Here is a 27,412-nt window from a genome sequence, read left to right on the forward strand (position 1 = left end):
TAAGATGGTTAATATTTAGTAGATTTTATATATTATATCAATAATTTAACAATAGGAAAAATCCATTTGATTCTTCTGTCATCTTTTCTGAAGTTGATACATCTCTTTTTCCAGCAATGGCACCATCAACTTTGTCCAGAAACAGAGGCGTGACTGGCGTCAGAAACACCAACAGATTGATTTTATTCATCTTCTCTCTGCTGTCCCTGGCTTATGTTGCAAACTCACTGAGCAACAAGGAACTTTTGGTAAATGAATTCTTGCTAAAGCTGCAGTTACACCTTTATGTGTCACTGCAAGTCACCATGAGCTCATTGAGGTAGACATTTTTTTTATGTAGGGCTGAAGCAACTGAAACACTTACAACCGCTTTGTGGAAATTACAGAAATTCAAAGAAAAACTTCAGAAAGCAGAAGAAAATGCAGCCAAAATGAAGGTAAGTCAGTGAGTTTCATGTTGATCACATGTCAGTGAAATTTGAAACAAGAAATGCATATTAGTCATATCTATGTTGATGTTGATGTGAGCGAGCACACAATACATATACCAGTAAATTTGATCTGTGTCAGAAATGTTTCTTCATCAGGCATACAGAAAAGCAACATCCTCACAAGAACTGGATGAAAAAATGAAGCAGATTCATTCTTTTGTGGAACTAATGAAGACGTCGTCATGGTCAGAGGATTTTCCACCACTGGTGGATTTGGCAAACAGTTTGAGTCGCTTCATTGACAAAACCAAGGTTTGGTTAAAAAAGCAAGACGACAGCTTCGTTGCGACAGTAATTGAAAATGAAAAGGAACTGGAAAATCTGAAGAACGTCCTACGATTCCTAGAGGAGCAAAATGATGAACTGTAACAGTTTCTGTGTAACTTCTTTAAAATAAATACAATTTAAAATATTGTGTTTACACATTGTTTTAGAATTTGGAGTAATTTTGTATTGTTATTATTATTATATTTCTGGTTAATAAGGTGGTCAGAACTTGTATTTTAAACATTTTTTAACTTTATTTTGCTTTTACCGTTCCTGACCGTTTGTTTTCTGTTAAGTAATAAAACCTTTACTTATTTACACACTTAAATTTCACAAATATGAAATTTATGTACTTCACAAAAGTAGATCAAACTTAAATTAATATGTCCATTACATGAAATAACTATGTATGCAGCCTCAACACATGACGGGTGTATTCTCTGCAAAACTGGTGACAGAGCTCATTGAGCTGATACAGCTTGATTTTGACATCTAGTCGTTGTTGATATTAAAGTTATTCATTAAAACACTCTCTTGTTTTAAACTAATTGCTCTGTTGGTGATTCATTGTGGTACTTTAACGTTAATTCTACTTAACTTGTCAATGAAACCCTGTAAAATTACTTTAATCATCTCCAAGTTACTACCGAATGGTAATAAAACCCAGTCAAATTTGCAGCACTAGCTTTCACATGTCTGAATTTGTACTGAATTGTAGAGATGTGATTTATGCATGCATCAGCCTCTTTTAAGCTGCTTTTAACCCCTCAGCGTTATTACTGGTGTTATGGCCCGTCTAGGCGCGGCCAGACCACAACATAAAGGGTGATCCATCCCCGTCCAACCCCAAGCAGCACGTCACACACTTAATATTTTGTGACAGTGATTTATTTACAATAAGTGCAGTTAAACCAAGGAAGGGAGCATATCGTAACTTCAGGGTGAACCCAAGGCCAAAACAACAAACAAAAGGTAACCTATCTCAGGAATAAACAACTTACCTACTCAAAAAGAACTAAACCAAACGACAATCACTTTCCTCTCTGCCTAACAAAAACAGGAGAAAACTGATCAAACAAAAAGGCGGTCCACCCCTACATGCTCTTACATCAAGTAACATAGCAACACAGTGACACAGTGAATGGTCTGCCGGTTGGGTTGGGCCGAGGATGAATGAAGTGGCAGTCGCCGGCGGTCTCTTCTTATCCGCTGCCTCCCGGTCCGCAGCCAATTGGTGCGAGGCATCCACCCTGGATGCACCAATCCCGGAGGAGCACCTGGACACTCAAATTTACACATGATTACGATCACAGTCGTAACACTGGACATCCATCCATCCATTCGCTTATCCTTCTCAGGGTCGCGGGGGGCACTGGAGCCTATCCCAGCTGTCATAGGGCGAGAGGTGGGGTACACCCTGGACAGGTCGCCAGTCTGTCGTGGGGCCAACACACAGGGACAGACAACCATTCACACTCACATTCACCCGCACATTCACACCTAGTGGCAGTTTGGATTATCCAATTAACCTATTCGCACAAGCTGCATGTCTTTGGACGGTGGGAGGAAGCCGGAGTACCCGGAGGGAACCCACGCAAACACGGGGAGAACATGCAAACTCCACACAGAAAGACCCCGACCTGATGTTGGAATTGAACTCAGGACCTTCTTGCTGTGCAGCAACAGTGCGCTAACCACCGTGCTGCCCTGTCCAGTATTACTGGACAGCTTTATATATTTTATGACAGTAATATCACTGTAGCTTTTTCTGGAAAGCTGCCATTTTGCAATACTCCCACATTACAGTGGTACTTTAAGTCATACCAAACTCAAGCACAGCAAACTTACTTGTAGTTATTATACTTCATCCACCTAGAAGCTTTGCACTGCAGCCTGAAAGATGAATGATTAACCTAAACTGATGATTACAAAACATTTAGCATGGGTCCATGCTTGATTTAACTGATTTTCCTTCTCTATCTAAAAATACTCAATATATATAGTATGTGTTTCCATAGTGTAGTGGTTTACACATTTGTTTTACATATGAAAGGTTGCTTGTTTATTTCCAACCAGAGACACACAATTCCCTTTATTTATTTTATTTCTACTGCATTGTCAAAGTCTGCTGAACGTCACTTTATCTGAATCTTAATCTCTCAATTACTTGTGCTTCCACACTGTGGTCTTACTCTTCCATCTTGTCTTTGTATCTTCTATTCATTGCATCATTTTGAATAGTGATTTTCGAATTCAACTACAACTACTGTCTGCCAATCATTGACAAATATAGTCTGCCCTATTGTACTCAGAATATAATCATCAACGCGCTTTCAGCTTTGATACAAGACACATTATCATTTATGATTCATTCAAAATTTTAAGACTGTTCATTCTTTTGGACAAGTGGACCCTGCTGAATGGAAAGCTCCAGCGTGCTGTGTATGCCATATAGATAGAAAATGTAATAGGAGGGCAGAAAGTGCATGAAGCAGGAAGTTAAAGGAGTGTTTTTATAGGGTTTTATGGTAACTGATAACCACATATTCCAGTAAAGTGTTCAGACAAATACTGCTCCTTTGAAAACAAAGGTGAAAGGGCAGCTCACACACACCCTGTAATATGATTGAGGTGATATCAAGAGTATATAAAAGCATTTACAGCATGTCCTCTCATTATGTTTTCATTCTTCACCCGCACGGCAGCTCTTGCTCAGTTGATCTAACAGGTAATGTCATTAACATTGTTCAGTAAGACTGAATAAACCTTGTGTACCCACAGTTTTCTATTTCCTTTTTGTCTCAAGCTCTTGCCATTTTCAGAGCGATGGCAGCAGCAGACTTATCAAGAACCAGAGAACCAGCCAGAACTAGCAAAGGCTTGTTTCTCATCTTCTCTCTGCTGTGTCTTGCTTATGTCACAAGTTCGCTGAAGACCGAGGATCAACTGGTGAATAATTCTTGCTTACTTTCCTTTATTTTAATATAAATCGAATTATAGACTTATTTTTACAGATTTACCCCACATAATGATGGGATCATTAATTTTTCTTTATCCTCAAAAGGTTATATAGATCCTTCAGCTGCTGTTATTTTCTCAAATTTCAGGAAAAAATGAAAACTGCATTAGAAGAGGCTGAAAGACAGAAGGTGGGTCAATCAGTCTCCGAGTTGCTCACATGTTGGCTTTGAAAGTCTTCCATATGTGTAGGAAGAAAAGTTATGTTTAAAAATATAAATTAACAATTACATTTTGCATCACACTGCCTTAGTGACATTTAATATATGTTTTTATAGGCAGAAGAGAAGTACAGAAATGCAACCATCACAAAACTATTTGATCTTGCAAGTTCACTAACTAACAAGGACCAGATGGTAATTTCATATTTTCTTAACCTTTTATTTTGATGTGAAACAGTTACAAATGTATTTCTATCATAAACTCCAGTATTTTTATATCATGACAACCTCATTCACTACTGGAACTTCCTACATTTGCAGTTGTTTTCACTGAGTTCATAATCCTTATGGTTTGTTCCCTGCTGGGAAATTTCAGGAAATGTTCAAGGAAACACTTCGCAAAGCTGTAAAACAAGAAGAGAGACTGAAGGTAGGTCAGTCAGTCTCCAGGTTATTCACATGTTGACTGAGACAGTTTGTCATTTGCAAACCCTTTAGTATACCTTTAGTGATGTTACACACAGCATACTGACAGAACTGCAAGGATGTGTAGGTAATAGGAGTGTACACAACACAATGTAACAATAACAGTTGTATTTGTCTCCATCAGGCAGAATACGAGCACAAAATTCGAAGTGCCTCAAAACAATTTGATGAAATATGGAGGCAAGTTCTTCCTCAGCTGGAATTAGTGAAGACATATGATTCTCCACCACTACGGGAAATGCTAAACATTGTGATGCGTTCACTGACGAATAGCAGAACCTATTTAGACAAGAAGATGGCTTTGCTGCAAGAACAGTAAGAAGCCAGAAAAAACTGAGTGAAACGTAGACCTCCATAAAATAATAGGAGGAAAAAACTAATTGAACTGCAACAATTTATATTTCCATCCATGTATTTGTTGATCTGTGTTGTAGATATATATGTATCTGTGAAATAAACGTTACTCTTAAATGTTAAAAAGTTAAATGTTCTCCAATGTTTTTTGTTTGCTTTAAAGTCCAGATATACAACAAGAGAGTGAATTAGGGGAACCAGGGACACACACACACACACACACACACACACACGTGCTGAGGAGAACTACATACGAGCAGGAGAGTGAAACACAGGTGTATACAATCAAGAAAATCATGAGGAGGAGCCAAAACTCAAAGCAGGACACAATAGACAACTAAAACAAAAAACTACTAAACAGAAAGACAAAAAAATTACACTGAACATGATAGAAAAAGGAAAACTGAGGAAACCAAATACAAAACATAAACACTCAACAAAAAGTTGAACCTAAATAACTAAGATAAACACAAAAACTAAAAATTCAAGTTACTAGAGTGTAACTAAAACATTACTCAAAAACTTCAGGGTTAACGTTGGGTGTTTGCTGCTATCAAGGTTGTTCATTTCTTACAGGGTGTATTTTAACTTTTGCTGTGAACCTGGGATGCTCTGAAGCAGGTTGGATTCCAGATTAGAGATCAAAAGCTTTCAAATCGCAGTCTAATGATCAATCAGGAGTGCGAAGTTTATTCTACAGTTTAGTCACATTGTACACTAAAAACAATGAACTGTCAGTCATGATGAATGATACTATTCATGATGTGTTTATTTGTCATCAGCTAAACTAAATAAAGGACTTTTGGTCTATATATACATGCACATACATGCCTACTGACGTGATTGAATTGCTGTACTAAGAAGCCCACACAGCTTCTTCTGGAAAGCAACACATTTAACACAGTCGAATACTGCCCCCTGGTGCTGATTGTAAAGAAATAATTTCTCCTAAAAACAAAGGATGCTACAAAAAATAGGAAAGAGAAAAACTTTAAAATTGTGAATAATAGATATGTGTATAATGCTTGTACACACAGATCACATCTGTGTGTATCAGATGTGATCTTATTGGGCTTTGAGACTCACATAGTTCCGCATACGTAAGCTAGGTTCAAGTGCTAGTGGAAACATGGGACATCTGGGCTTCCTGTTGATTCCTGTGTCATTATTTACTCTTTACCCTTCCTTTGTTCTAAGTGCTTAATGTGTTCATCACATTTCATGCCTTTTGTTAATGATTGCTTCTGTCTGTGTTTTTTCTTTTCTTTTCTTTTTTAATGTCCGAACAATAAGTGATGAGTATCAGTGATTCTGTGGTTTATGCTTCAAATTCTTCAGCTTCATGCTGACTCCCTTTTGGGGATCAGTATGAGCAGAAACTCTTTTTATCTCCTGCACTGCCCTTCTCTGTTACACATTTCATTGTTTTTCGTTTTTGCTACCTAGCCTGACCTGTCTCCCCAATGTGATGTTTGTGTATTGTCCGTACGGTCTGCAAGGTCTTTAATCTCAGTTGCAGGCATCTGCAACCGACAAATAAAGGCATTTATCCAATCCAAGTTCACTAACTAACAACACTTGGTGAATCCTTGCTTAAGCTCCATTTACAAAATGACAAATACACATTTTCATTTGCTGAACATTAATAACTGTCTGAAATCTAGACCCCATGCACATCACCAAACACCGTGTTTCCTACCTTGAGATGCTCTTGTGGGTCTTTCTTCACTCACTTTTGTCATCACTAACTGCAAAAAATGGTCTGTTGGGTTGAGATCACGTGACGGACTTGGCCATTGAAGAATATCTCATTTTCAACAACTCGTGGATTCCTTTTGCAGTATGATTTGGGTCATTGTCCATTTGCACTGTTAAGCACTCTCTGCTCAGTTATGCAGTATTTGGCTGAACTTCTACACTTCAGAATTCATTTTAACACTTCTACGAATACTCCATGTCACTGCTGGGCCATCTTAAATCAGTCATGTGAATTGGTGAATCCCTGGACTCTAAAAGGTTAAATCAAGCATACAAGTCTGTCACGTGTATTTCTTTTTTAAGATCCACCATTGTGATGTACAGAGGCAAAATTACAAAAAAAATATATCATTGCCCAAAAACTTGGACGTAACTGTGTAAGAGGCATGTTTTATTAAAAGAAAGAAAGACAAAAAAAACAACAAACAACAAAACAACAAACAACAACAAAAACAATAACATTTAGGTCAGATGTGCATGATAAAGCCTACCACATTATGTAGATCACTGAATGATGCACTAGTAAATGTACTCAATCAACAATTTGAATACTGTGTTTCCAACCTTGCAGATTGCAGAGACAAAAATCCCTAAAAACAAAAGAGGCATCTATTGTTTTTAGGAACATGTAGAAACTCCAGACCCCGAGAGCTGTAACCAAAAGAGATCTGAAAGCAATGCCAAAGTGGCACCAACTTTGACATTGCCACACAGTTCCTCCTAACTGCTTTCAGAAACATGATACCAAACACATGGTAACACCACTGACATAATCCAAAAGTTGTCAGGGCTGCTTTTTGCAGCCAAGCTTGGCCTGGACAACAAGGACTGTGTTTATCCATATAAAGGTGTAAATTTCAATCAAAACCAATCTCTAAATGTTAAACAGTATGCTGTTATAGCTTGTTATAGTTTCTGTTGACTCTAAAGAAATTATAACAAGCTCTGTTTTGCTCCAGAAACCTCTTCCTTCAACTGTAACAGTTTAGAAATGACCAGCAATTGTTACTGAGCTCTAGATGTGCATTCTCTTGTGTAACTGCTTTAAAATAAATCCATGCACAATATTTTCCTGACTGAATGACTGGGAAACATCCTTACTGATCAAATATAGCTTTACTATTAAACAAAAATAATATTTACTCATATTTAACAAACACTAATATGTTATTATTAGTATATTTTTTATCAGCTTAGTTACAATACATTATTACTACAGAGAATTCATTTCAAAATAGGTTTGTGCAAAAACTATTTGTCATAGGTGGATATAACTAATTTTACTAAAAGTTAGTAAACATTGCTAATTACCTACCCTACCCTAAAATCTTATAAAATGGTTCCTAGTCACTTTTTATAAAAGGAATGAAGAGCTTAAAGTGGAAAACTATTGGAGGGTTTTTATAGTATAATAACTGGCAGCTGTCTATTCCCAAACAGTGTAAAACACTGACACTGAAACTGAAAGGGTAGCTCACACATGTGAGATGATGATAAGTGAAGTGACAAAAGAGAACATAAAGCATTTGCAGTGAGTCATCTCACCGTGTTGTCATTCCTTACCCCTACGGTACAGTACTTCTTCTTCAAGTCACAAATGGGTAAGACCGATAGCATTGTACAGCAGCATGTCAGTGTGTGTGTGTGTTTGTTTGATTGAGTGAGTAAAAGATTGCATTCTGGTTGTGCGTTTACGTTCAGCACAGCACGTACCACTTACTGTAACTCATGTTTACTTGATTTCATGTTCATGAAAGGTGAAGCCGGTCTCGACATCCTACATTTAGCTCTGTCTGATCAAAATATTTAAAAATATCAGCATATCTATTCAACTACAATTCTCCATTTTCCAATATTTTTGATATTCTGTGTTAACTTCAGGGCCGATGGCAGCAGCCTTATCCGAAACCAGAGGACAAGCTTGTGTCAGAGAACACAAGTGCCTGTTTTTCATCTTTTCTCTACTGTGTCTCGTTAGCGTCATAAATTCACTGAAAACCAAGGACTATGTGGTGAATTCATCCTTGCTTAACATCCTTGCAATTCATTTGTTAACTTGTTAACATACACTGCAAGTTATCAGCATTTTTCTTTAAATGAAATGGGCTTTATACTTGGCTGAGCAGTTTCCATTGTCTCAAATTTCAGCAACAAATGAAGATAGCAATAGCAGAAACAAACAGAATGAAGGTTGGTCAGTCTCCAAGTTTTATGTATCATGCATCTCTAATAACTGTAACTAATATCAGTAAACTAACATGTAACTGTGATTTTTTTTCTCATCAGGCAGAACACAAGCATAGAAATGCAACAATCACAAAATTATTCGAGCTTTCAAATTCACTGGCTAACAGTGAAAAACTGGTAAATGAATAATTTTGCTTTTGTTAATTTTGAGAAAATTAAGAATTTACTTGTTTTCATGTGTGTTTTCATTATATTAGCCCACATGCTGTGCTCTGCTTCTTTCTGGGAAATTGTAGGAACTATTCAAGGAAACACTCCGCAAAGCTGTAAAAGAAGAAGAGAGACTGAAGGTGGGTCAGTCAGTCTTCAGATTACATTTATTTAGAAATATACAACATGAATTCATAAAATTAGGAAGTAAAATAAAATCGATATGATATCAGTATACCTTCAGTGATGCACAGCACACTGAAGTCTAATACATGGATCTGTAGGAAACAGGAGTCTATGTGGCACAAAGTAACACTGAACAATGAATTTAAATGCTAAAAGTAGTATTTTCTCCATCAGGCACAATACAAGAACAGCATGCTGACTGCCTCAAAGGAATTTGAAGAAAAAAAGAAGCAATTTCTTCCTCAGTTGGAACTAGTGAAGACATTGCCATATTCTCCAGACCTGATGGAAATGGCTAACATCGCAAGGAAAGCCTTAAAGATTGCTAGAATGTACTTAGACGAGAGACTGGCTTTGCTGCAAGACTAGAGAACAAGAGAAACAAGATACTGAGTTGTAACAGTTTACGTTCTGTCTGCGTCTCAGTGGAAAAATATTGTTTTTATATAATTTTCCAGATTAAACCAAACATATTCTTATGAAATTATCTGCAACTTTTTTAAATAAGTAAATGTTTGATGCAATAAAAGTTATCTTTATTCCCAGAGAACTTCTTTTGGTTTTGCCGCTCTTGTCCAATGATTTGACATCATAATACAATTTTAATAAATATGTTATGTAAAAAAATTAATAAATCATGTTACGCGTCCTTCTTTGAAGCTCATAATGTGAAATCTTTTGTTTCTGAAGTCTGATTTTCAAGTCTTGATATGAGGCTAAAAGGGTGGGTCTGATGGAAAACCAGAAATTCATTGTCTAATAAGTTGTCACAAAGTCATTAGGTTATAAGCCAAAAGAAGATCATCCAGGGTTTCATATCATAATTTATTCCTCCCTTTTGAAACATAGTATTAACAAGACTTACTTTTTCTTCAGTGTGACCAAAAATGAATGACAAACTAGTAGAGAATTATTTATTCTGATTATTTGTCTATGAATGCTAATGGACCTCACACTGATTTTAGAGACTGTCCCATCCTCTGTAACACACATGTAATGACGATTTACAGCAACAGTCTTTTCTTAATTTCCAAGTTCCTCTAACTGTGAACTTTAAACCCTTCAACATATGATATAAATCCATTTTATACAGTCAGTGCCAAAGGTGAAAGTCTGTCATTACAATAATAATAATAATAATAATAATAATAATAATAATAATAATAATAATAATAATAATAATAATAATAATAATAATAATAATAATAATAATAAACAGAAAGCACAAACTTAAAAAGCAAACTATTATTATTTTTAATTCTTCATTGCATTTGCATTAGTTAGCAGCATGATTGCTGTTACCTTTTATGTTGAGTTTGAATAATAACTCAACTCCCTGGTCAGGTGAGTTTTCTTCAGTTAACATTAAATGGGAATCATTAAACATGCCTGTTAAAAGCTGCCTGTCCAAGACTCTAACCTCAAAAGTTACACTTCCTTATTAGATAAAGCGTTGTTAAAATCGAACCACAGTGCACAGTCTTTGAGCTAAAACTTCACCAAGGACAAAGGAAAAAAAACAAATCAACAAAAGACAGTTCAAAGAAATGTTAACCCTCTTATTGAATTCAGTTTCTGTTCCATTTATTTTGTATTTACTGCAGGAGTTGTTCATATCTCTTAGTAGTTACAGTAAATGAAATGGGAATTTTCCTGTAAAACAAAACATCCAAATATGACTTAAGAATTTAAAATTAAAGAGGCAGTTAGCAACAACCCTCCAACCCACCCACCTAAACACCCACCCACCTACCCGCCCACAGGCTAGCCTTTTCAAGGAGTCTATAAAGCATTTTGTGTTGTGTTGTCATTCAACATTCATGCTATTATTCATGACTCCTCCTTCTAGTAGCAGGTAAGAAGAGCAACACTGTACTGTGAGAAGATAGTGTATGCAGATTTTTAATACATCATGTCCAGTGAAATTTAAAGAGTTTACTTTGTTGTGTTGTTTTAGAACTGTGATGGCAGCAGTAGATTTGTCCAGAAGCAAAGGACTGAGTGGTGTCATAACAACCAAAGGCTTATACATCATTTTAACTCTTCTGTGTCTGATCCGCCTTTCAAGTTCACTAATAGACCAGGACCAGCTGGTAAAGCGATTGTTGACTTTCCAAACGAACAGCTAAATTGAGCACTTCTACAACTAAGTCACTACATTCAAATGTACAGTGTTTTGGGGGGTTTTCTGGCATAATCACATGCTTCACGTGCATGTTTGTTGATGTTTCCTCTTTATTTGCAGGAGGAACTGAAAGAAAATGTTCAGAAACTGCAACGAGAAGCATTGAGATGGAAGGTAAGTCAGTCAGTATCCAGTATGGAGGGTCTATAACTATAAACCACCAAAGCAAATCAAAATTTTCCATCATGCAAAGCTTTTTTGTAACACAATACACTTAATTATTTTCTTGTTTGTTTGTTTTTTATTCCTCTGGCTTTATTTTTTCCTTCAGGCTGAAAACAAGATTGACAGAACCTACATACCAGAATTGTTAGATGATTTGCCACGCATAATGAAGTCTTTATCTGAAGTGCTAAGAAAAGATTTTGCACCAGTGTTGAATTTTCCACCACTGCTGGAGATAACTGATGACCTAAAGACATTCCTTGATGCATTCAGTAAGTACATAGGTAAATACCTTGAAACTACATCTGCAGAAATCAAGGACTATGAAGAGAAACTAAGTGTTGTGATGGAGCGGATAACACACCTAGAGAAGCACAAAGACGAACTGTAACATATTAATCATTACAGACACAACACATTGGTCTGTTTCTGCTCTTGTATGTACCGCCTGTGTAAAACTTCTTCTATACTAAGCAGCTTTAGTTTGAAATTTTTGGAAAGTGGCTTTGAAATGTTTTCACTGAGGAAGACTTTGTGTACAAGTGTGCTACAAAGTTTGATGACTTGATCAGCTTGTAAACATTTTAGAGATCTAATATAAACAAAAACCACTGAACACATAGATTGTGTGTTGAACTGCATCAGTAAATCTGGCAGTAGTCAATGATTTACAATGTTTTGCAACATGTCATAAAGAAATGTGTTTATATGGATGGTTAAATGATTTATTACATTCCCATGCTTATATTGCTCATTTGAAAACTGTTAAGATATCCATCTGAATAATAGAGAATGTTTCCAAAGCTATATAATAAATGTCAAACTGAAAATTGAAGATACTGGGAACCTGGACTATTCCCTTGTTTCACAAAAATGTCTCTAATGTTCATTTGGACCCATTATCATTTATGTGCATTATATTTTGTATTGCTTTAAATATATGCAGGGATTTTTTTCCTTTCTCCCCTTTCAATCTGTAGTGGTTCGGTCCAGAACCTCTTTCGGCTTTGGCTTAACCAATTAACCAATCAGCCAACGCCACCTTGTTAATGTTAATTTGGTCAGCTGGTTTATTTGTGAAGGTGTGATTGGTCCACTTGGATTTTTTTCTGTTTCCTGTTTTTATTTAAACACAAAATGTTTAAACAAAAAAGGTTTGGTCACTTAATAAAGTTGTTCCCTAATACTATAAGTGTGGCTGGAGTCTTCCACGTCATCAGATCTTTGTCTTCTCCATGCACCTTGGAAGTAGGGGAAGTTGTGCCAGAAAAACGTTTTTGCTTTAAATGTACAGCAACATTGTAAGTGAGTGCTAGCCTTAAGGGATTTTTCAAATTTAAATAAATGAAACCTCTGTCCCTGTTTACTTTTATGTGTTTGTGCAATTTTATTCCATAGTATTAACTGGATTATACTGATATTGTTAATAATTATTTATTTAAAGTACCTTATTGTGTGATTCTTACTCTGAATCTGAATAAGTACGTGGGACCACTGTGTGCGGTAAGACCAACTCTTTACTCACTGTATTACCATCTCCCAGCATGCATTGCCAGTGCGTAACACGTAATTACACAATCAAACAATGAACACATACTGCCCATACAACAAATGTACCAGAGACAATTATGAATACACCACACTTATAATCTACTAGATATTGTATTCAGTTATATAAATAAAGTAACAGCGAGGTTTATGTTATACTCCCGTCGCATGAAAGATACAAGCAACAATACACAGCATAATATTTGATGCCTCAGTAAAGCTTTGTGTAAAATATTTTTTTATTTCAAATGATTTGAAATGATCAGTGACAATCAGATTGATGTGCATGTTACAATAACTGTGGATCCTGGTATTTGTAGAAGGAATGGCTGCTCTAAGAAAAAACTGTGTTCTGATAACCAACTATTTAAATTTATTATATGTTATTACTAACTTCCTGTGTTGATTGTAGCGAGTAACAAAAGTGGCACAAAATTAGTGACACATGAATACGTAGTACAATAGTAGTAACACAGTAGTAACACAGTATACAAACCTAACATCACCTTACATCATATTTGGTTCACTGATATTATTGGAAAAACTGAGACTCTGCTATTGTCTTGTCTAACAAAAATGACAGTTCTACCATTGTATCATGACTGGTTTCATTTTTGTCTTTGTGGTTAAAATGTGTTAACCACATTCTTGTGCCTTTGCTGTCGGTGGCTTCTGTCAGTTTTTTCTTTAAATGTCACAAGAGTAACTGATGACCCTTAATTCCTGTAAAGCGTGTCTGACCGACACTATTTCTGTGGAAAGAAAAGCAAAAGAGCAGCTCACACACATGAGATGTAACATTAGTGAAGTAACAGCAGAGAATATAAGCCATTTGCAGCGTGTCGTCTCATTGTGTTTTCAGCCCTGACTTGTACAGTAAAGCAACTCCTACTCCATTCACCAGGCAGGTAAGATCAGTAACACTCTACAGTGAGATGGTTTACATTTAATGTATTTTATACAATATATCAATAAATTAACAACAGGACACATCCATTGAATTCTTTTTTCAATAATATTTAGTTATTTTCTTTCAAACTGATACCAGTTTTTTTCAAACAGGAATGGCAGCATCAGCTTTATCCAGAAACAGAGGACTGATTTTTTTCATCTTCTCTCTGCTGTCATTGGTTTATGTTGCAAATTCACTGAGCAATAAGGAACTTTTGGTAAATCTTTTAGCTTCTTTTGTCATATGACCAATACATGTTTATCTGTCACTGCAAGTCACCACAAGCTCATTAATGGTTGGATTTTTTTTTTTATTCAGTTCGAGATGTTTGTATGTGGTGCTGTGAAGCAACTGACACACTTACAACCTCTTTCTGCAAATTTCAGAAACTCAAAGAACAACTTCGGAAACTAGAAGAAAGAACAGCCAAAATGAAGGTGAGTCTGTCAGTTTCGTGTTGATCACATGTTGTCAGCCAAATGTGGACATGAAAGTACATTCCACAACAGAATATAAACTAAACATCTTTATTTTCTTCATTAGGCAGACTACGAGAACAGAAAAGCAACCGATTTAAGAGAATATGATGAAAAAATAGAGCAGTTTTATTCTGTTTATGAACTAATAAAGACATCATCAATCGCAGAGGATTTTCCACCATTGCTGGAACTGATGAACAAATGTAGTCGCTTCATTGACAAATCCAGGGTTTGGTTTAATGGGGCGGAAGATCACATTAAAGCAAGAATGAAGGACAATGAAAAGAAACTGAAAGAACTAAAGAACATCATCAAATTTCTAGAGGAGAAACAAGATGAACTCTAACGGTTTCTATTTAATATCTTCAAAATAAATACATGTTAGAACGTGTTGTTTAGATATACTATGTTTTCATGAAAGAGGTGAACATAATTTATTGCCTGAACTGTGATTTATTTTCATTCATTTATACACTTTAAATAAAACCTGAAATATGATGGATGTATTACCTGCGGAAAACATGATTCTAGGCCAACTCCTTTTTACTTCATTTTAACAATTTATATTGATAGCACTGTGTTTTTTGTTAACTAATTCTTATTTACAATTATATATAAGTGACACAATATATAATAATACTTTATTCCTGATTCTTTTCAACTTAACATGTAAAACCTGCAGCATTACTTTGATTTTGTCCAAGCTGTGCTTAATGATTAAAACTGGCATTGATTTAAGGTTAGACTTATTAAAGTTTACATTATTCTCCTGTCACTGTTATCGCCTGCCATTCAACTGTCACATTTCTGCTTTTCTCAGATCTAGTCAGAAGGTTTCTGATTATAAATAACTTGGCATTTGGATAAATGACAAATTTCATATATTGACATATCAAGGCAACAAAACAAAACATAAAATTACAAGAGAAAGTTCAAAGGAATGTGAACCAACTTATTATGAATTCAATTCTAGTTAAATTATTACACTACATATACTAAATTTGAAAAAAAAAAAAGCAGTGAAGATTTTGTTAAAATATGAAGTGGCTTTAAAGCAGTTACCATAACAGTTTATTAGACAAAAGTATAATTCATTGATTGTTGTATTGTGTCAAATCTCACCACTAGATGTCATCAGATTGCAGACTGTACTCTCCAATCAGTCAGCTGAATTCTCTTTTCTTAACCCCTGCATATAATAACCCCATATGACAAACGTTTAGGGATTTGTTTTGTTTTGTTTTTTCAAAATCCATGTGTCAGTATGACATCCAGCTCATTTCCTATTCCTACAAGTAATTAGATTAGCCTAGAATTACATTGAGTTGTCCCCATGGTTCACAAATGCTTATGAGTTCTTTTTTTATTCTTCGCCTTCTGGGCTGGCCCTAAGATTTCAATGGCCCTAACTGAGATTTTATATGTAGCCCCAAAACACTTCCAGCACAGCCACCTCATTGAAAAAAAGAAAGAAAGCAACTTGTGTAAAAGGTATATCAGTAAAGAAAATGAAAAATAACATTGAAAAGAACAAATAAATAGCAATGAAAAATCAATATGAATATGTTCTAATGAAAAAGACATTAGCAAAAATTAATGATAAATTTATTACTTTCTAGTTGCTGTTTGTCAGGTGAAAAGATTTGCCTCATATACAAGAAAACACTACGAGTTTATTTGGTCATTAGTTTTGTCTATTGATTTCATGTTACGACCCATCTAGGGCCAGGCAATAACATGAGTGAGGCACTCGCTTCACCCCCCCAAGACCCAAGCAGCCACAGGAAACAAATCCGTTAGTTACAATGTGATTTATTTACAATGTGAAAAAAGGGAACAACAAAAGGGAATGTCAACACTTCAGGGTGAGCCAAGGCCAAAACAATAAACAAATCTACACAAATCTTGCACCCCTGACCTTACCAAAACAAAGTCACAAATAAAGACAGAGTCTGACCTCCTTAACTAACTCAAAACAGGAGAAAAACGGGTGATCAAAAGAAACGGCAGCTCACCCCTACCCACTCCACTTCCACAACTTTTAAGCGGCACTGCAGCCAGCGGCTGCCACAGGAACACTGCTGGGTCATGAGGAGAAACGCGAGGACCTCTCCCGCCGTAGCACTCCAGCCTCCTTTTAATGGGCGGGTCCTCCAGCTGGAACCAGTCACGTCGGGGCGGTGTATCCACGCACCAATCGGAGCAGGGCCCTGGCACAGCTAAATTAACATAAAAAAATATAACACCTGCACAAAACAAACACATGAACATGCAAGTTCGTAACACCCATGACGGGGAAATTTTTGTTACCTCAGCGCAGGTACAGATATCAAAAATACAGTACAATCAATGAAAAAAAGTAAGATAATACACTATATACAATGGTAGCATAGACAATATGTGATTAAGGATATGGTTGGAAATATGCAAGACATAAACTATATAGCTTCACATAACTATTGTACCACTACTATTCCTGTGTATAGACATGTACACACACACATGTACACACTAAATATACATATGTATACATATACATACATATATACCTGCACATGTCCATACACATGGAAGGTCCATTATGCATGAAGTGGTGACCGTGGATGTTCACAGTGTCCAGTGACTTATGACATCGTGATTGAGGAGTTATAGAGTCTAACTGCTGTTGGGATGAATGATCTGCGAAAGCGCTCCTTCCTGTAGCGAGGGTGTTTCAGTCTCTGACTAAAGGAGCTGCTCAGCCCACTCACAGACTCATGCACTGGATGATGTGGGTTGTTCATGATGGATGTCAGCTTTACTAACATCCTCCTCTCGCCAACCACATCCACAGACTCCAGGGGACATCCCAGCACGGAGCTAGACCTCCGCACCAGTTTGTCAATCCTGCTCCTGTCCCTGTCCGTGCATCCACTCCCCCAGCAGGCCACTGCATAGAAAAGGGCAGATGCTACCACAGTGTCATAGAATGTCCTTAACAGAGTCCTGCAGACTCCGAAGGACCTCAGTCTCCTCAGCAGGTGGAGTCGACTCTGGCCCTTCTTATACAGGATGTCTGTATTTGTAGTCCAGTTTATTGTTGAGGTGAACACCCAGGTACTTATAAGAGTCCACTATCTCAACGTCTTTCCCTTGGATGTTCACCAGTGTTGTAGGGGGTGACTTCCTCCTGAAGTCTATGATCATCTCCTTTGCCTTGTCGCCGTTGATTTGGAGTACGTTGGTCTCACACCAGCCTACAAAGTCACTGATGACCCCCCTGTATTCCTGATCATTCCCGTCTGATACGCATCCAATGATGGCTGTATCATCTGAGAACTGTAGATGGCAATCGTCTGAATTATTATAAGTCTGAAGTGTAAAGGCTGAACAGGAAAGGTGAGAGAACCGTGCCCTGTGGTGCCCCCGTGCTGCAGATTACCACCTAGGACACACAGTCATCGAGCCTCACATACTGTGGTCTGTTGGTAAGGTAGTCGATGGTCCATGCAGTCAGCTGTTTGCCTACACCGGCTCCCTCCAGCTTCGTTCTCAGTACTGCAAGTTGGATGGTGTTGAAAGCACTGGAGAAGTCAAAAAACATGATCCTCACAGTGCTTCCCGCCTGCTCTAGGTGAGAGAGGGATCGGTGTACCAGGTAGATGACAGCGTCATCCATCCCAATTACAGAATGGTAGGCAAACTGCAGGGGGTCCATCACTGAGCCCACCAGTGGCTGAAGATGGTGCAGGATGAGCCTTTCCATGGTCTTCATCAGATGAGAAGTCAAGGCAACAGGCCTGAAGTGGTTGGGCTCCCTGGGGTGTGCGTTTTTTGGCACCGGAACCACACAGGAAGTCTTCCACAGTTCAGGAACCCTCTCCAGGCTCAGGCTCAGGTTGAAGATGTACAGGGCCACCTGACAGAGCTGGTCTGCACAGTCCCTGAGCAGTCTGGAGCAGATTCCATCCAGACCTGCTGTCTTCCTTGCCTTCGTCTTCTTGAGCTGATTTTTTGCTCTTCTTTGTACCATCTCTCTGTAATGGATTCTTCCGTGTGTACACGGACTACTGTGCTCTAAAGTAATGTGTAGTAGAGGTAGCACTGTTATTTTTGATATTTTAAATAAATGAGTACTTTTGGAAAGTTAGAAGCTTTTGCTCATTTGCCATCCACCTGCACACCTCTGCAGCTGGCTTCATCTTCACCGCACGTTGCAAATCTAGTTGGGTTGGCGAACGAACTGTCATAAAATAAGTATGTTCTCAGAAAAAATGCTTCAGAGTCATCATCTCATCTATTATGTTGAGCCAGCAGGTCAGGTACTGTGGCTATTTACTGTTACATATGTTCAAACAAAACTTTGATATAAGAATTTGAACATTTGAAATAAGAATCGTCAAATTCACTCCGGTAGAGTCAATAAATAATACTTGTTTTTTCCATCTCCGATTTTCTTTTTATTTCTTTTTCTTTTGAGCACCTAGATATTCTTTTAGGAGCCATTTATCAGTGTTAGGATAATCAAAAGTCCATATTGAGATGTAGCATTATGATGCAGTTGTTCCAATTTTGCCCAGTCACTACTGGGGCTAACTTCTGGTTAGCGATGCTGGGGCTAACCTAAACAACCACAAAGGCACTTTATGCCAGGGGCCAGCCCTGTGTTGTCGTTCTCTAACCACGTGCATAAAACATGATTAGATGGATGTCCATGTCAGCCAGTATATTTAAGATGCCAGGGCACATTAGCGGCTTCCACACCCCGATGTCTGCTCCTCTGTACTTTTAATTGATTAATTTTAAGTTTATAAGGATCCACCAGTTTGTTTGTTTTTTGAAAACTTAATTAGACACTTTGTTTTCATAACTTACGAAAAAAAACTGACTGTAAATTGTGTAGGTGTCTGTGGCCCTTACGCAGCTACACTTTGTCTGTTTGATCATTTAAACTCTGTTCAAACGGAAAAAAAAACCCCATCATGTATGACAGTGTCAATATTTGTTGTTACAATGTGACAGTTAAGTATATGAACATAAAGGATACCCACCTGCTGCAGGTTTTTGCCAGTTTCTCTTTTACTTTTACAACTTATTGTAGTATTTTGTATACTGTGTTTCACTGGCTCACTGTAATTAATAAAATTAGAGAAACAAATAATTATGCACAAAAAAAGTAAATACAAATATAGCTGGATACACCCACAGACCTTCCCACCCATAAGTGAGCCGTGTCATAGAGGAGGTAACACTAGGTCTTATATAACATACGTGTGGTGTATCATCCAATTATTTTGTCATTCATCGCTTCTCCTTCCAATACCAGGTATCATCTGTAACGCTGTATTAAGAGAAGATTTTGTTATCAAATTGTAATCTAATATCATGACTCATAGTAAGAAAAAGTTTACTTTGTAAGTTTGCTCTTTGTTGTTGTTTCAGAACAGTGATGGCAGCAGCAGGTTTGCCTAGAAGCAAAGAAGTGAGTGGGATCACAGTCACCAAAGGCTTATTCATCATTTTCACTCTACTGTATCCAGCTAACCTTTCAAATTCACTGATAGATGAGGATCAACTGGTAAAATTATTGATTAGTTTTGTTTTTTTTAAATTACATTGTTTTTGTATTGGGTTAAGGACCACCCAAGCAAAATTATTGTTTTTGTTTCGCTTTTGGCGTAATCACATGCTTCACATGTTTGTTGACATTTCCTCTGAATATACAGGAGGAACTGAGAGAAAATGTTGAGAAACTACAGGAAGAAGTACTGAGAAAGAAGGTGAGTGTCAATTTTCACTCATATGGATGAGAGTCTGTCACTGCTAATATAAATCTTTCTAATGTTATGAAATTAGCAAAGCCAAAAAAACAAATAACTATAAATAAAATCCATCAATGTATCTTTTTATATCTTTGATATATACATAATATAAAAAGGATATATGTATTGATTTTGCTTTGTTTTTGTTTTTTTTGTCAGGCTGAAAACAAGCTAGATAGCATTTATACCGCACTAATCTATGATGATGCTACACGCTTAATAGACCATATATTTAAAATGAGAAATACAGTGCAAGAGGTTAAACTGCTCATGCCATTGCTGCATTTCATGGATGACCTAAAGAAGCTCACGGATTCTACCAAGAAGTACAAAGGCAAATACCTTGAGTTAAAAGCTGCAGAACTCAAAGACAGTGAAGAGAAACTAAGTGGAATTATGAAGTGGTTAATATTATTAGAGGGGCATAAAGATGAACTGTAGCATATTAGTCATTGTCTGTCTATGGCGCTGATTCATAAAGCTTCTCTTCCATAATGTGCAGACTCAGTGTGAAGTTTTTCACTCTCATTACTATAACATTGTTATAATTTGTTTTATTAAGTAGTATCAGTAAAGCTGACAGTTAATAATAATGTATAGGAAAAATAAACCCTGTCTGCAAATAAAGCTCATGTTTAATAACCAACAATTTGTCCAATGCTTACTCATTGATAAAATATATCACAACCCACAAAATGTAGCACACCAATCAATTAGTCACATGATGAAGGCTAGCCAATTTATACACTCATATCATTAATTTAATATATACTCATTCCTCACCACTCTGAAACATAAGGCTCAGGCTTTTAAAATATGTCTGTTTATGCCTCACTGCCAGGTGATAAGGCTACTGGATTATCACATAAAGGTATCGTCTGCTGCTGGATTAAAGCAATATTCACTCACATTCACAATATTTGTGCCTCAGTCTGAATCACAAAATTGGTCGTGTGTAAACCTTAATCTACATGATGATAAGAAAAAAAAACATTCTGCTCTTCAGGCACTGATAGGTATAAAACTACTATATATTTCTATCCTAGGTCTACTAAAAACAGCATTAACAGTAATGTTCTCTAAATTGTCAAGTTACAGAAAATAGTCTGACTTGCTCTTTTTATATATACTCTTAACTTCATCTCTTTTTTAAAGGCACCTATATACATAGATAGTTAATAGGTTTATTATTACTGTTGGAGAAAGTGAAGATATGCGTAGCCTATTTTAGAGTTTAGAAATGTGTTAGAATGTAGAATTATTGTAGAGACACTGACACTGCCCTCGATGTAATAAAGGCCTGAGTGTGTCAGGAATTTAGGAGTAGATTTCTAGGAGGCCCTCCCCCAGTTTGAACTGTGAAAGTGAGACAAAGAGAGGTTAATGTTGAGTGGAAATTCCTCAGGGGATACCTGGGAGGGGGTCTCAGTCTTTGCAGTTTGTTAACTCTGTTTTGTATGTGCTCTAAAGGAATTTGGTGTAGCTTGGGTGAGGAGATTACTTTTATGACCCCCAGAAAGTCACAGACATAGACACACACAGAGTGCTTTAACTGTTACGCACCCACATGCACACTCACTCACGTGCACTCACGTAGACATACGGGTACGCGCACACACAGGCACTCACGTGCTCATGCACATAGATATGGACACAGAGTTTGCAGCACACCGTGGGGGTTTTATGATAGGGTCGCTCCTACAAAACTGTGTTTCACAGACAAAGGAGTGAAGATTTTGCAGAGGGACACTGGCCTGACAAGTCTTCCCTTCTAGAAGAATGCATGCTTAAATGAGGATGAATAAAGATGAATAAAGTTTTTATGAAAATGACTACTGAGTCCGGTGCATCTCTGGAGGCCCGAGGAATAAAAAAGAACCGGGGTAAAACTGATTTCCCAACAAAAGTTTGAAATAACCATATTACAAATTACTGACTGAAAACTGTACTTATTGGAAACCCAGACTGTGTATTGGTGGTATTGTACATTTTTCAGTTAGAATATATATTCCCTGGAATTTTCAAATGTTGTTTCTTTTTTGTTAGGGTTAGTAAAATGAATATGTGTAATATCCCCAATTCCATGCTTTCCTCTTCAGACACTTGTAATCAAACACAATGATGCAATTAGTTTAATATGTCATGAAGATTTCTGTGAAAGTGAAACAACAGAAAGTGCTCAATGTAAACACATATCAGAGGTGCGCCATCAGGGAGGTGGCTGCAGGTCTGCATAAAAGCACTGTGTAAAGTCCCATCTCTTCATTTCATTTATCAGCTTGTATTTGCATCACAGGTAAGCTGAAAACTAATATTTACAACATCATAGTTTATTCTATAACTTTTCACTAATCAGACGGTTGCAGATTCGACTGAGTATTTCTATTACCATTGTTTGTGTATTGCTAACATTGTACATTTTTCAATTAGAATATGTATTCCCTGGAATTTTCTAATATTGTTTCTTTTTTGTAAATATTCTATTTGTTTTCTTACAGTGTAAAAATTTCATGTTGTTTACTCCAAACAGTGATGGCAGCAGCAGTTTTGGCCAGAAGCAGAGCGGTGGCTGTTTCCAGTATCACCAAAGGCCTGTTCCTCATGTCCATCCTGCTGTGTCTGATTTGCCTTTCAGCTTCACTGACAAACAAGAACCAACTGGTAAACTGATGTTTGCTTTAAGTCCAATCTTTTTCTTTTTTTTTTACCTAATGCATGTGATTGTGAGTCACCAAACTATATGAAAGTTTTTGTCAGCCATTATAAACCGTAACCACATGTCACTGCTCCCTGTTAAGTTCCAGGAAGTGCTCAAGGAACGTTACAAGGAAGCACAACAGGAAATGGATGAACTGATGGCCAGTAAAAGTTTCTCACTGCATATAAAATATACTGAGTTTGTCCCTTGTGTGCATTAAGAATAACATCATGCATGACTTTGAAGCATGACTTTGTTGTGTATTTATTGATCTTGTGCCATGAAGATTTTCTTTTTCCTATTAGAAGTGCAACTCAGACATGTTGAAAGCTTCAGAGCTGGTAGATGAATATCTGGCTCTCATGGACCCAATGATAGCAGTGATCAAGAAATTTGACGCACTGCTTGGTGAAACAGATCCTGACACAGATATGGAGGACCTTAAGGTTTCCATGGAAGAAACCAAAGCTGAACTAGACAGCACAAATGAAGAGCTTGATGAGGAAATTGCATCCATGGAAAAGAAACTGAGAACAATGAAGACATTGATTGAAAACGTTGGGGAGCAGCACACTGAACTGTAAATACATAAGTATTTATTTACAAGTGCTGCATCCCTTTAATTTGCACTAAAATAGCCTCTGAAAATACTTGTTTTACCTGTTTGAAAACAATGTCAATGCAAAATAATACAGAATAAAAACATTTACATTCTCTTCATGCTCTGGTAGTTATGTCAACAACAGACAGAACTAATCACACACATTTTGACTTGGCATCATTTCAGGTGTCCTGGTAAATAATGAAAGCGAACATCTGCTAAATAGCACCTGGAACCCTGAAGGATCTCACAAGGCTCAGAGTGCTCATTTTCAGCTTTTTATATTATTTTATTCACAATGACTGTGTTGTCAGTTTCACAGATCTTGCTGACACTTTGCAGTGCTCGCTGCTCTCTGCTGCAACCTGATCTGATTATTCAAAACCTTGTATGTGAGGAGCATATGATCACACAGTTTTACACCTTGGTGCAGACATGGATACTCTATTATTCTTTCTTTATGATTTCTTATGTTCAAGTTGTTTTTTTGCCAATTTGTAGTTTGTTTTTTTTACCTGTTTGAGAGCAGGCACAGTCTCTAAGGGGATGGGGGTTTGGGGGGATGACAGGAGAAGAGAAGCTGCAGAGAGTAAGACTGTATATTAGGCTTTTTAATTTGGGGTTTATTACACCCACCAGCCTTTGGTAGATAGCCTGTTAACAGAGATGCATTTAAAATTGTAGAAGTGATTAATGTTAAGTCATCTGGGCGATCGTGGCTCGAGAGTTGGGAGTTCGGCTTGTAATCGGAAGGTTGCCGGTTCGAGCCCCGGCTTGGACAGTCTCGGTCATTGTGTCCTTGGGCAAGACACTTCACCCGTTGCCTACTGGTGGTGGTCAGAGGGCCCGGTGGAGCCAGTGTCCGGCAGCCTCGCCTCTGTCAGTGCACCCCAGGGTGGCTGTTGCTACAATGTAGCTTGTCATCACCAGTGTGTGAATGGGTGGATGACTGGATATGTAAAGCGCTTTGGGGTCCTGAGGGACTAGGAAAGTGCTATATAAATACAGGCCATTTTACAGGCCATCTTTGAACATATTTGTAGGAAGGTTAAGGTGAAGATAAGCTTTTTTCTCCCCAAGGGTAACTTGGCAACTACAGCCAAGCGCAAACAAGCACACAATGCCTAACATCAAACAGACACAAGAAAAACAACAACAACACATCTATACAGTCTCTCATTCACATCATTCAGTAGCGAAGGAATTCTTAAAGCCTTTAGTCCCACATTATTCCAATTTGTATCTCCAGCCAGGTGGAAGCAGCTCAAACTGAGAGGATAAAGTGCTGAATGTTCATTTAAAGTGGTGCCTGTCACATTGCTCCACACCTGCATAATAACATGAAATTCGTTTTTTTTTTCTTTTTGATTTTAAGAAAACTATATCAGCTGACAAAAAGTTACTGAATATAAAAAACCTTGGCATTTGGATAAATGACAATATGGCTTCATGCCAAGGAAGTGCACAGCAGATACAATGTTTGCTTTTGGAGTGTTGATGGAGAAGTATAGAGAATGCCAGAAAGACTTGAACTCTGTCTTTGTTGATTATAGAGAAAGCTTATGATAGGGAGGAACTGTAATATTGCACAAGGAAGTCAGAAATGGCAGAGAAGAATGTGAGAGTGATGCCGGACATGTATGAGGACACTGACAGTGATCAGGTGGGCAGTTTGCCTGTTTGCATTCATTCAAAAAACTATTTATAACACTCACGTCATTAAAAGACAGGACACTTTTTATATATAGTTACATTTATATCATCTATTTTTATAGTCATTGATAATTACTTGCATTTTATTTTGGTTTAAACTTTTTTTTCATTCTTTTTCATCACAACTACTGAAATTTACGGCCTTGTCAGACATACATATTTTATTAGTATTAGTCCTGACACTCACTTTTGATAAGCATGCCTTTTCCCACAGTTTGTACTTTGTCTCCCTACCTTCAAACAACTTCTGAAAGCAGCTTAGAAGTAGATTATTTAGTGCTTTGTACATTTTCATTGCAGTGCTGAGATCATCTAAATGGTAACATTTTAAGGCAGAAAGTTTAAGGAATAGTGCAACCCTATTTTTTGTAGCACATAAATTGGATTAGTGTTTGTTTCGTATGTGCTCCCATACTTTACCTCCACACAGTCTGCATGATACAGTATGGTCACTAACTATTGTCGAAGAACATACAAACACACAGTTGTATTTGTTGGCAGCAGTGGTTAACCCACAGCAAGAGGGTCTTGGGTTCTAACCTGGGTAGGAGTCTTCTGTGTGGAGTCTCCACATGGCCTTGGGGATTTGCTTCAGTGTCTCTCACCATTAAAAACATGTTAGATTAATACTTCCTGATCATATCATGCATTCCACTTTCTGACTCAAAAAAGCGTAATTACAGCACAATATTTTTTCATTTTAGTTTTAGACGGAGATGGTAATGTACATATTGTATCACTTTATACAGACAGTATCTGATCTAATCTAAACAGTATTGGTATCACTATGAGAGCTGCACAAAGCCTTGGCTTGTGATCAAGACAATTTAATACAGTTAATCGCTGTTGTGTAAATATCCAGTTGTAATTTCTTTTCATGTTGGAGTCTTTTTCTACTCGGTGTGCTACTAATGTAGGCATGAAATTCTTTTGTTAGTACATTGTGATAAACAGCAGCCCTGGGGGAAAATCCTAAGGTTAAGGAATAAACACAAAAACAAGTATTCCTTAAATCATATATTTCTGTCCTCATTGCAGGCACTAACCATCACTCTTTGGTTGTGTGGTTCAGTGGCAGATGTTCAATAAATAAGATAGAAAGACACCATTAGAGTCTCTCAGTCCTTATTTGTTGTAGATTTCCACAACATTTGGCTTTGTTGGCAGGATCATTCATGTGACTGCTTCTGGGCGAGGTGTCAGACAGTGATCTGATGTGAAGTCCAGTGCTGGTGATCAGTTTGAAGTCACTGCATATCCAGTGGTGTGACCTCAACTGACAGGACCCAAGCCGATAGTTTCCATGTCCCCTGAGAGTGCTGTGCTGACAGAGCCTGAACTTGGGAATTCTCTTCCCTTGTGAATAGAACGAAACGAACGAAATGAAACGAAACAAGCTTTATTGGTCACATACACATCTCATACTCATACAGAGTACAACATAATGTGAAATGTGTCTTGCCCGAGGTGCGCAAAGGCTGCAGACGTAGCCGCACCATTCCAGGGCTTAGTGTTTTTTTGGCATGAGGGGCCTAGCCAGGACCCTTACTGGATACTGGGAGGAAATCAAACTTGCGACTTCCGTTCCAAAGGTGTGTGGTCTTACCACTACATCCAGCAGAGTAGATTCTAAGGGCTCAACACTGTTTGTGAAATCCAAGCTACTACTGTCACCTATGGATTTCCACACCCCTCTGTCATTGTTTATCACCTGCCAAATCATCTCACCTCGACCACCGGGGGGGTCTACTTTGTCACCAGTCTCCAACGTGTCTCTGTTGGCACTCCCTGAGGGACTTCACCATCACTGCTTCTGGTGTCCTGAAGGGCTCTATATTCTCAATATTCCCGGGGACTGTCAGCCAAGCCCCCTGAGGTGTTCTGTTACCTTTGCCTACATGATCCTGCTGCCCAGCCTCTACAGGGTCTCCACCATTTGCTTCAGCAGGTTTACACTGTCGCGGGTAACTCTCTGCTCTCAAAGTTGAATCCTTCTGAATCAACTGACTTTTGACTTTTGGAGTGTTTCTCACTTTGATGGACAGTTCAGGATACTGTGTTAAACCTAGCTGAACTGTGGCAACAACATATGTGTCATTTACACTGTATTTGTTTACATTTTGGAAAATTAAATATGAAGAATTACCTATCA

General features: G+C 37.5%; 4 protein-coding genes and 1 long non-coding RNA gene across 6 annotated transcripts; all 5 read left to right on the forward strand.

The window, feature by feature from the left end:
• Nucleotides 1–3,060: 3,060 nt before the first annotated feature.
• Nucleotides 3,061–5,799, forward strand: LOC146521642 (uncharacterized). Its single transcript, XM_085137570.1, has 5 exons — nt 3,061–3,707; nt 3,866–3,907; nt 4,055–4,132; nt 4,314–4,367; nt 4,548–5,799. Exons 1-5 carry the CDS (start codon nt 3,585–3,587, stop codon nt 4,740–4,742), a joined length of 492 nt encoding a protein of 163 aa, XP_084993696.1. The 5' UTR covers nt 3,061–3,584; the 3' UTR covers nt 4,743–5,799.
• A 2,165-nt stretch (nt 5,800–7,964) lies between these two features.
• LOC146521643 (uncharacterized) lies at nt 7,965–9,720 on the forward strand. Its single transcript, XM_085155534.1, has 6 exons — nt 7,965–8,136; nt 8,417–8,547; nt 8,684–8,725; nt 8,822–8,899; nt 9,019–9,072; nt 9,293–9,720. The coding sequence occupies exons 1-6, from the start codon at nt 8,133–8,135 to the stop codon at nt 9,485–9,487; spliced, it is 504 nt and encodes a 167-aa protein (XP_085011660.1). The 5' UTR covers nt 7,965–8,132; the 3' UTR covers nt 9,488–9,720.
• Nucleotides 9,721–10,935: 1,215 nt separating this feature from the next.
• On the forward strand, nt 10,936–13,109 carry LOC146521644 (uncharacterized). Of its 2 annotated transcripts, XM_085155514.1 has the most exons (4): nt 10,936–10,973; nt 11,076–11,211; nt 11,364–11,417; nt 11,575–13,109. In XM_085155514.1, exons 1-4 carry the CDS (start codon nt 10,939–10,941, stop codon nt 11,857–11,859), a joined length of 510 nt encoding a protein of 169 aa, XP_085011640.1. In that variant the 5' UTR covers nt 10,936–10,938; the 3' UTR covers nt 11,860–13,109. The 2 variants fall into 2 exon arrangements, with proteins under 2 accessions (XP_085011640.1, XP_085011639.1); XM_085155513.1 differs by lacking the exon at nt 10,936–10,973 and having other exon boundaries at nt 10,986–11,211.
• Nucleotides 13,110–13,610: 501 nt separating this feature from the next.
• Nucleotides 13,611–15,637, forward strand: LOC146521645 (uncharacterized). Its single transcript, XR_014870190.1, has 4 exons — nt 13,611–13,924; nt 14,079–14,185; nt 14,355–14,405; nt 14,512–15,637. It is a non-coding gene; the product is annotated as an uncharacterized LOC146521645 (long non-coding RNA).
• Nucleotides 15,638–19,556: 3,919 nt separating this feature from the next.
• On the forward strand, nt 19,557–21,147 carry LOC146521646 (uncharacterized). Its single transcript, XM_085136743.1, has 4 exons — nt 19,557–19,752; nt 19,869–20,004; nt 20,153–20,206; nt 20,408–21,147. Exons 2-4 carry the CDS (start codon nt 19,876–19,878, stop codon nt 20,687–20,689), a joined length of 465 nt encoding a protein of 154 aa, XP_084992869.1. The 5' UTR covers nt 19,557–19,752; nt 19,869–19,875; the 3' UTR covers nt 20,690–21,147.
• Nucleotides 21,148–27,412: the final 6,265 nt, after the last annotated feature.

Source organism: Neolamprologus multifasciatus, chromosome 3 (genome assembly GCF_963576455.1).
Source record: "Neolamprologus multifasciatus chromosome 3, fNeoMul1.2, whole genome shotgun sequence".
In the NCBI taxonomy this organism is placed as follows: Eukaryota; Metazoa; Chordata; class Actinopteri; order Cichliformes; family Cichlidae; genus Neolamprologus; species Neolamprologus multifasciatus.

What these genes read in the sequence shown, in the direction of transcription:
- LOC146521642 (XM_085137570.1), top strand. Translation starts at nt 3,585, where the DNA reads ATGGCAGCAGCAGACTTATCAAGAACCAGAGAACCAGCCAGAACTAGC. An exon ending in TGAAGACCGAGGATCAACTG is followed by an intron (nt 3,708 to 3,865) that starts GTGAATAATTCT and finishes CTCAAATTTCAG; the next exon opens with GAAAAAATGAAAACTGCATT. An exon ending in TAACTAACAAGGACCAGATG is followed by an intron (nt 4,133 to 4,313) that starts GTAATTTCATAT and finishes GGGAAATTTCAG; the next exon opens with GAAATGTTCAAGGAAACACT.
- LOC146521643 (XM_085155534.1), top strand. An exon ending in TGAAAACCAAGGACTATGTG is followed by an intron (nt 8,548 to 8,683) that starts GTGAATTCATCC and finishes CTCAAATTTCAG; the next exon opens with CAACAAATGAAGATAGCAAT. An exon ending in TGGCTAACAGTGAAAAACTG is followed by an intron (nt 8,900 to 9,018) that starts GTAAATGAATAA and finishes GGGAAATTGTAG; the next exon opens with GAACTATTCAAGGAAACACT.
- LOC146521644 (XM_085155513.1), top strand. Translation starts at nt 11,011, where the DNA reads ATGCAGATTTTTAATACATCATGTCCAGTGAAATTTAAAGAGTTTACT. An exon ending in TAATAGACCAGGACCAGCTG is followed by an intron (nt 11,212 to 11,363) that starts GTAAAGCGATTG and finishes CTTTATTTGCAG; the next exon opens with GAGGAACTGAAAGAAAATGT. An exon ending in GAGAAGCATTGAGATGGAAG is followed by an intron (nt 11,418 to 11,574) that starts GTAAGTCAGTCA and finishes TTTTTCCTTCAG; the next exon opens with GCTGAAAACAAGATTGACAG.
- LOC146521646 (XM_085136743.1), top strand. Translation starts at nt 19,876, where the DNA reads ATGGCAGCAGCAGGTTTGCCTAGAAGCAAAGAAGTGAGTGGGATCACA. An exon ending in TGATAGATGAGGATCAACTG is followed by an intron (nt 20,005 to 20,152) that starts GTAAAATTATTG and finishes CTGAATATACAG; the next exon opens with GAGGAACTGAGAGAAAATGT. An exon ending in AAGAAGTACTGAGAAAGAAG is followed by an intron (nt 20,207 to 20,407) that starts GTGAGTGTCAAT and finishes TTTTTTTGTCAG; the next exon opens with GCTGAAAACAAGCTAGATAG.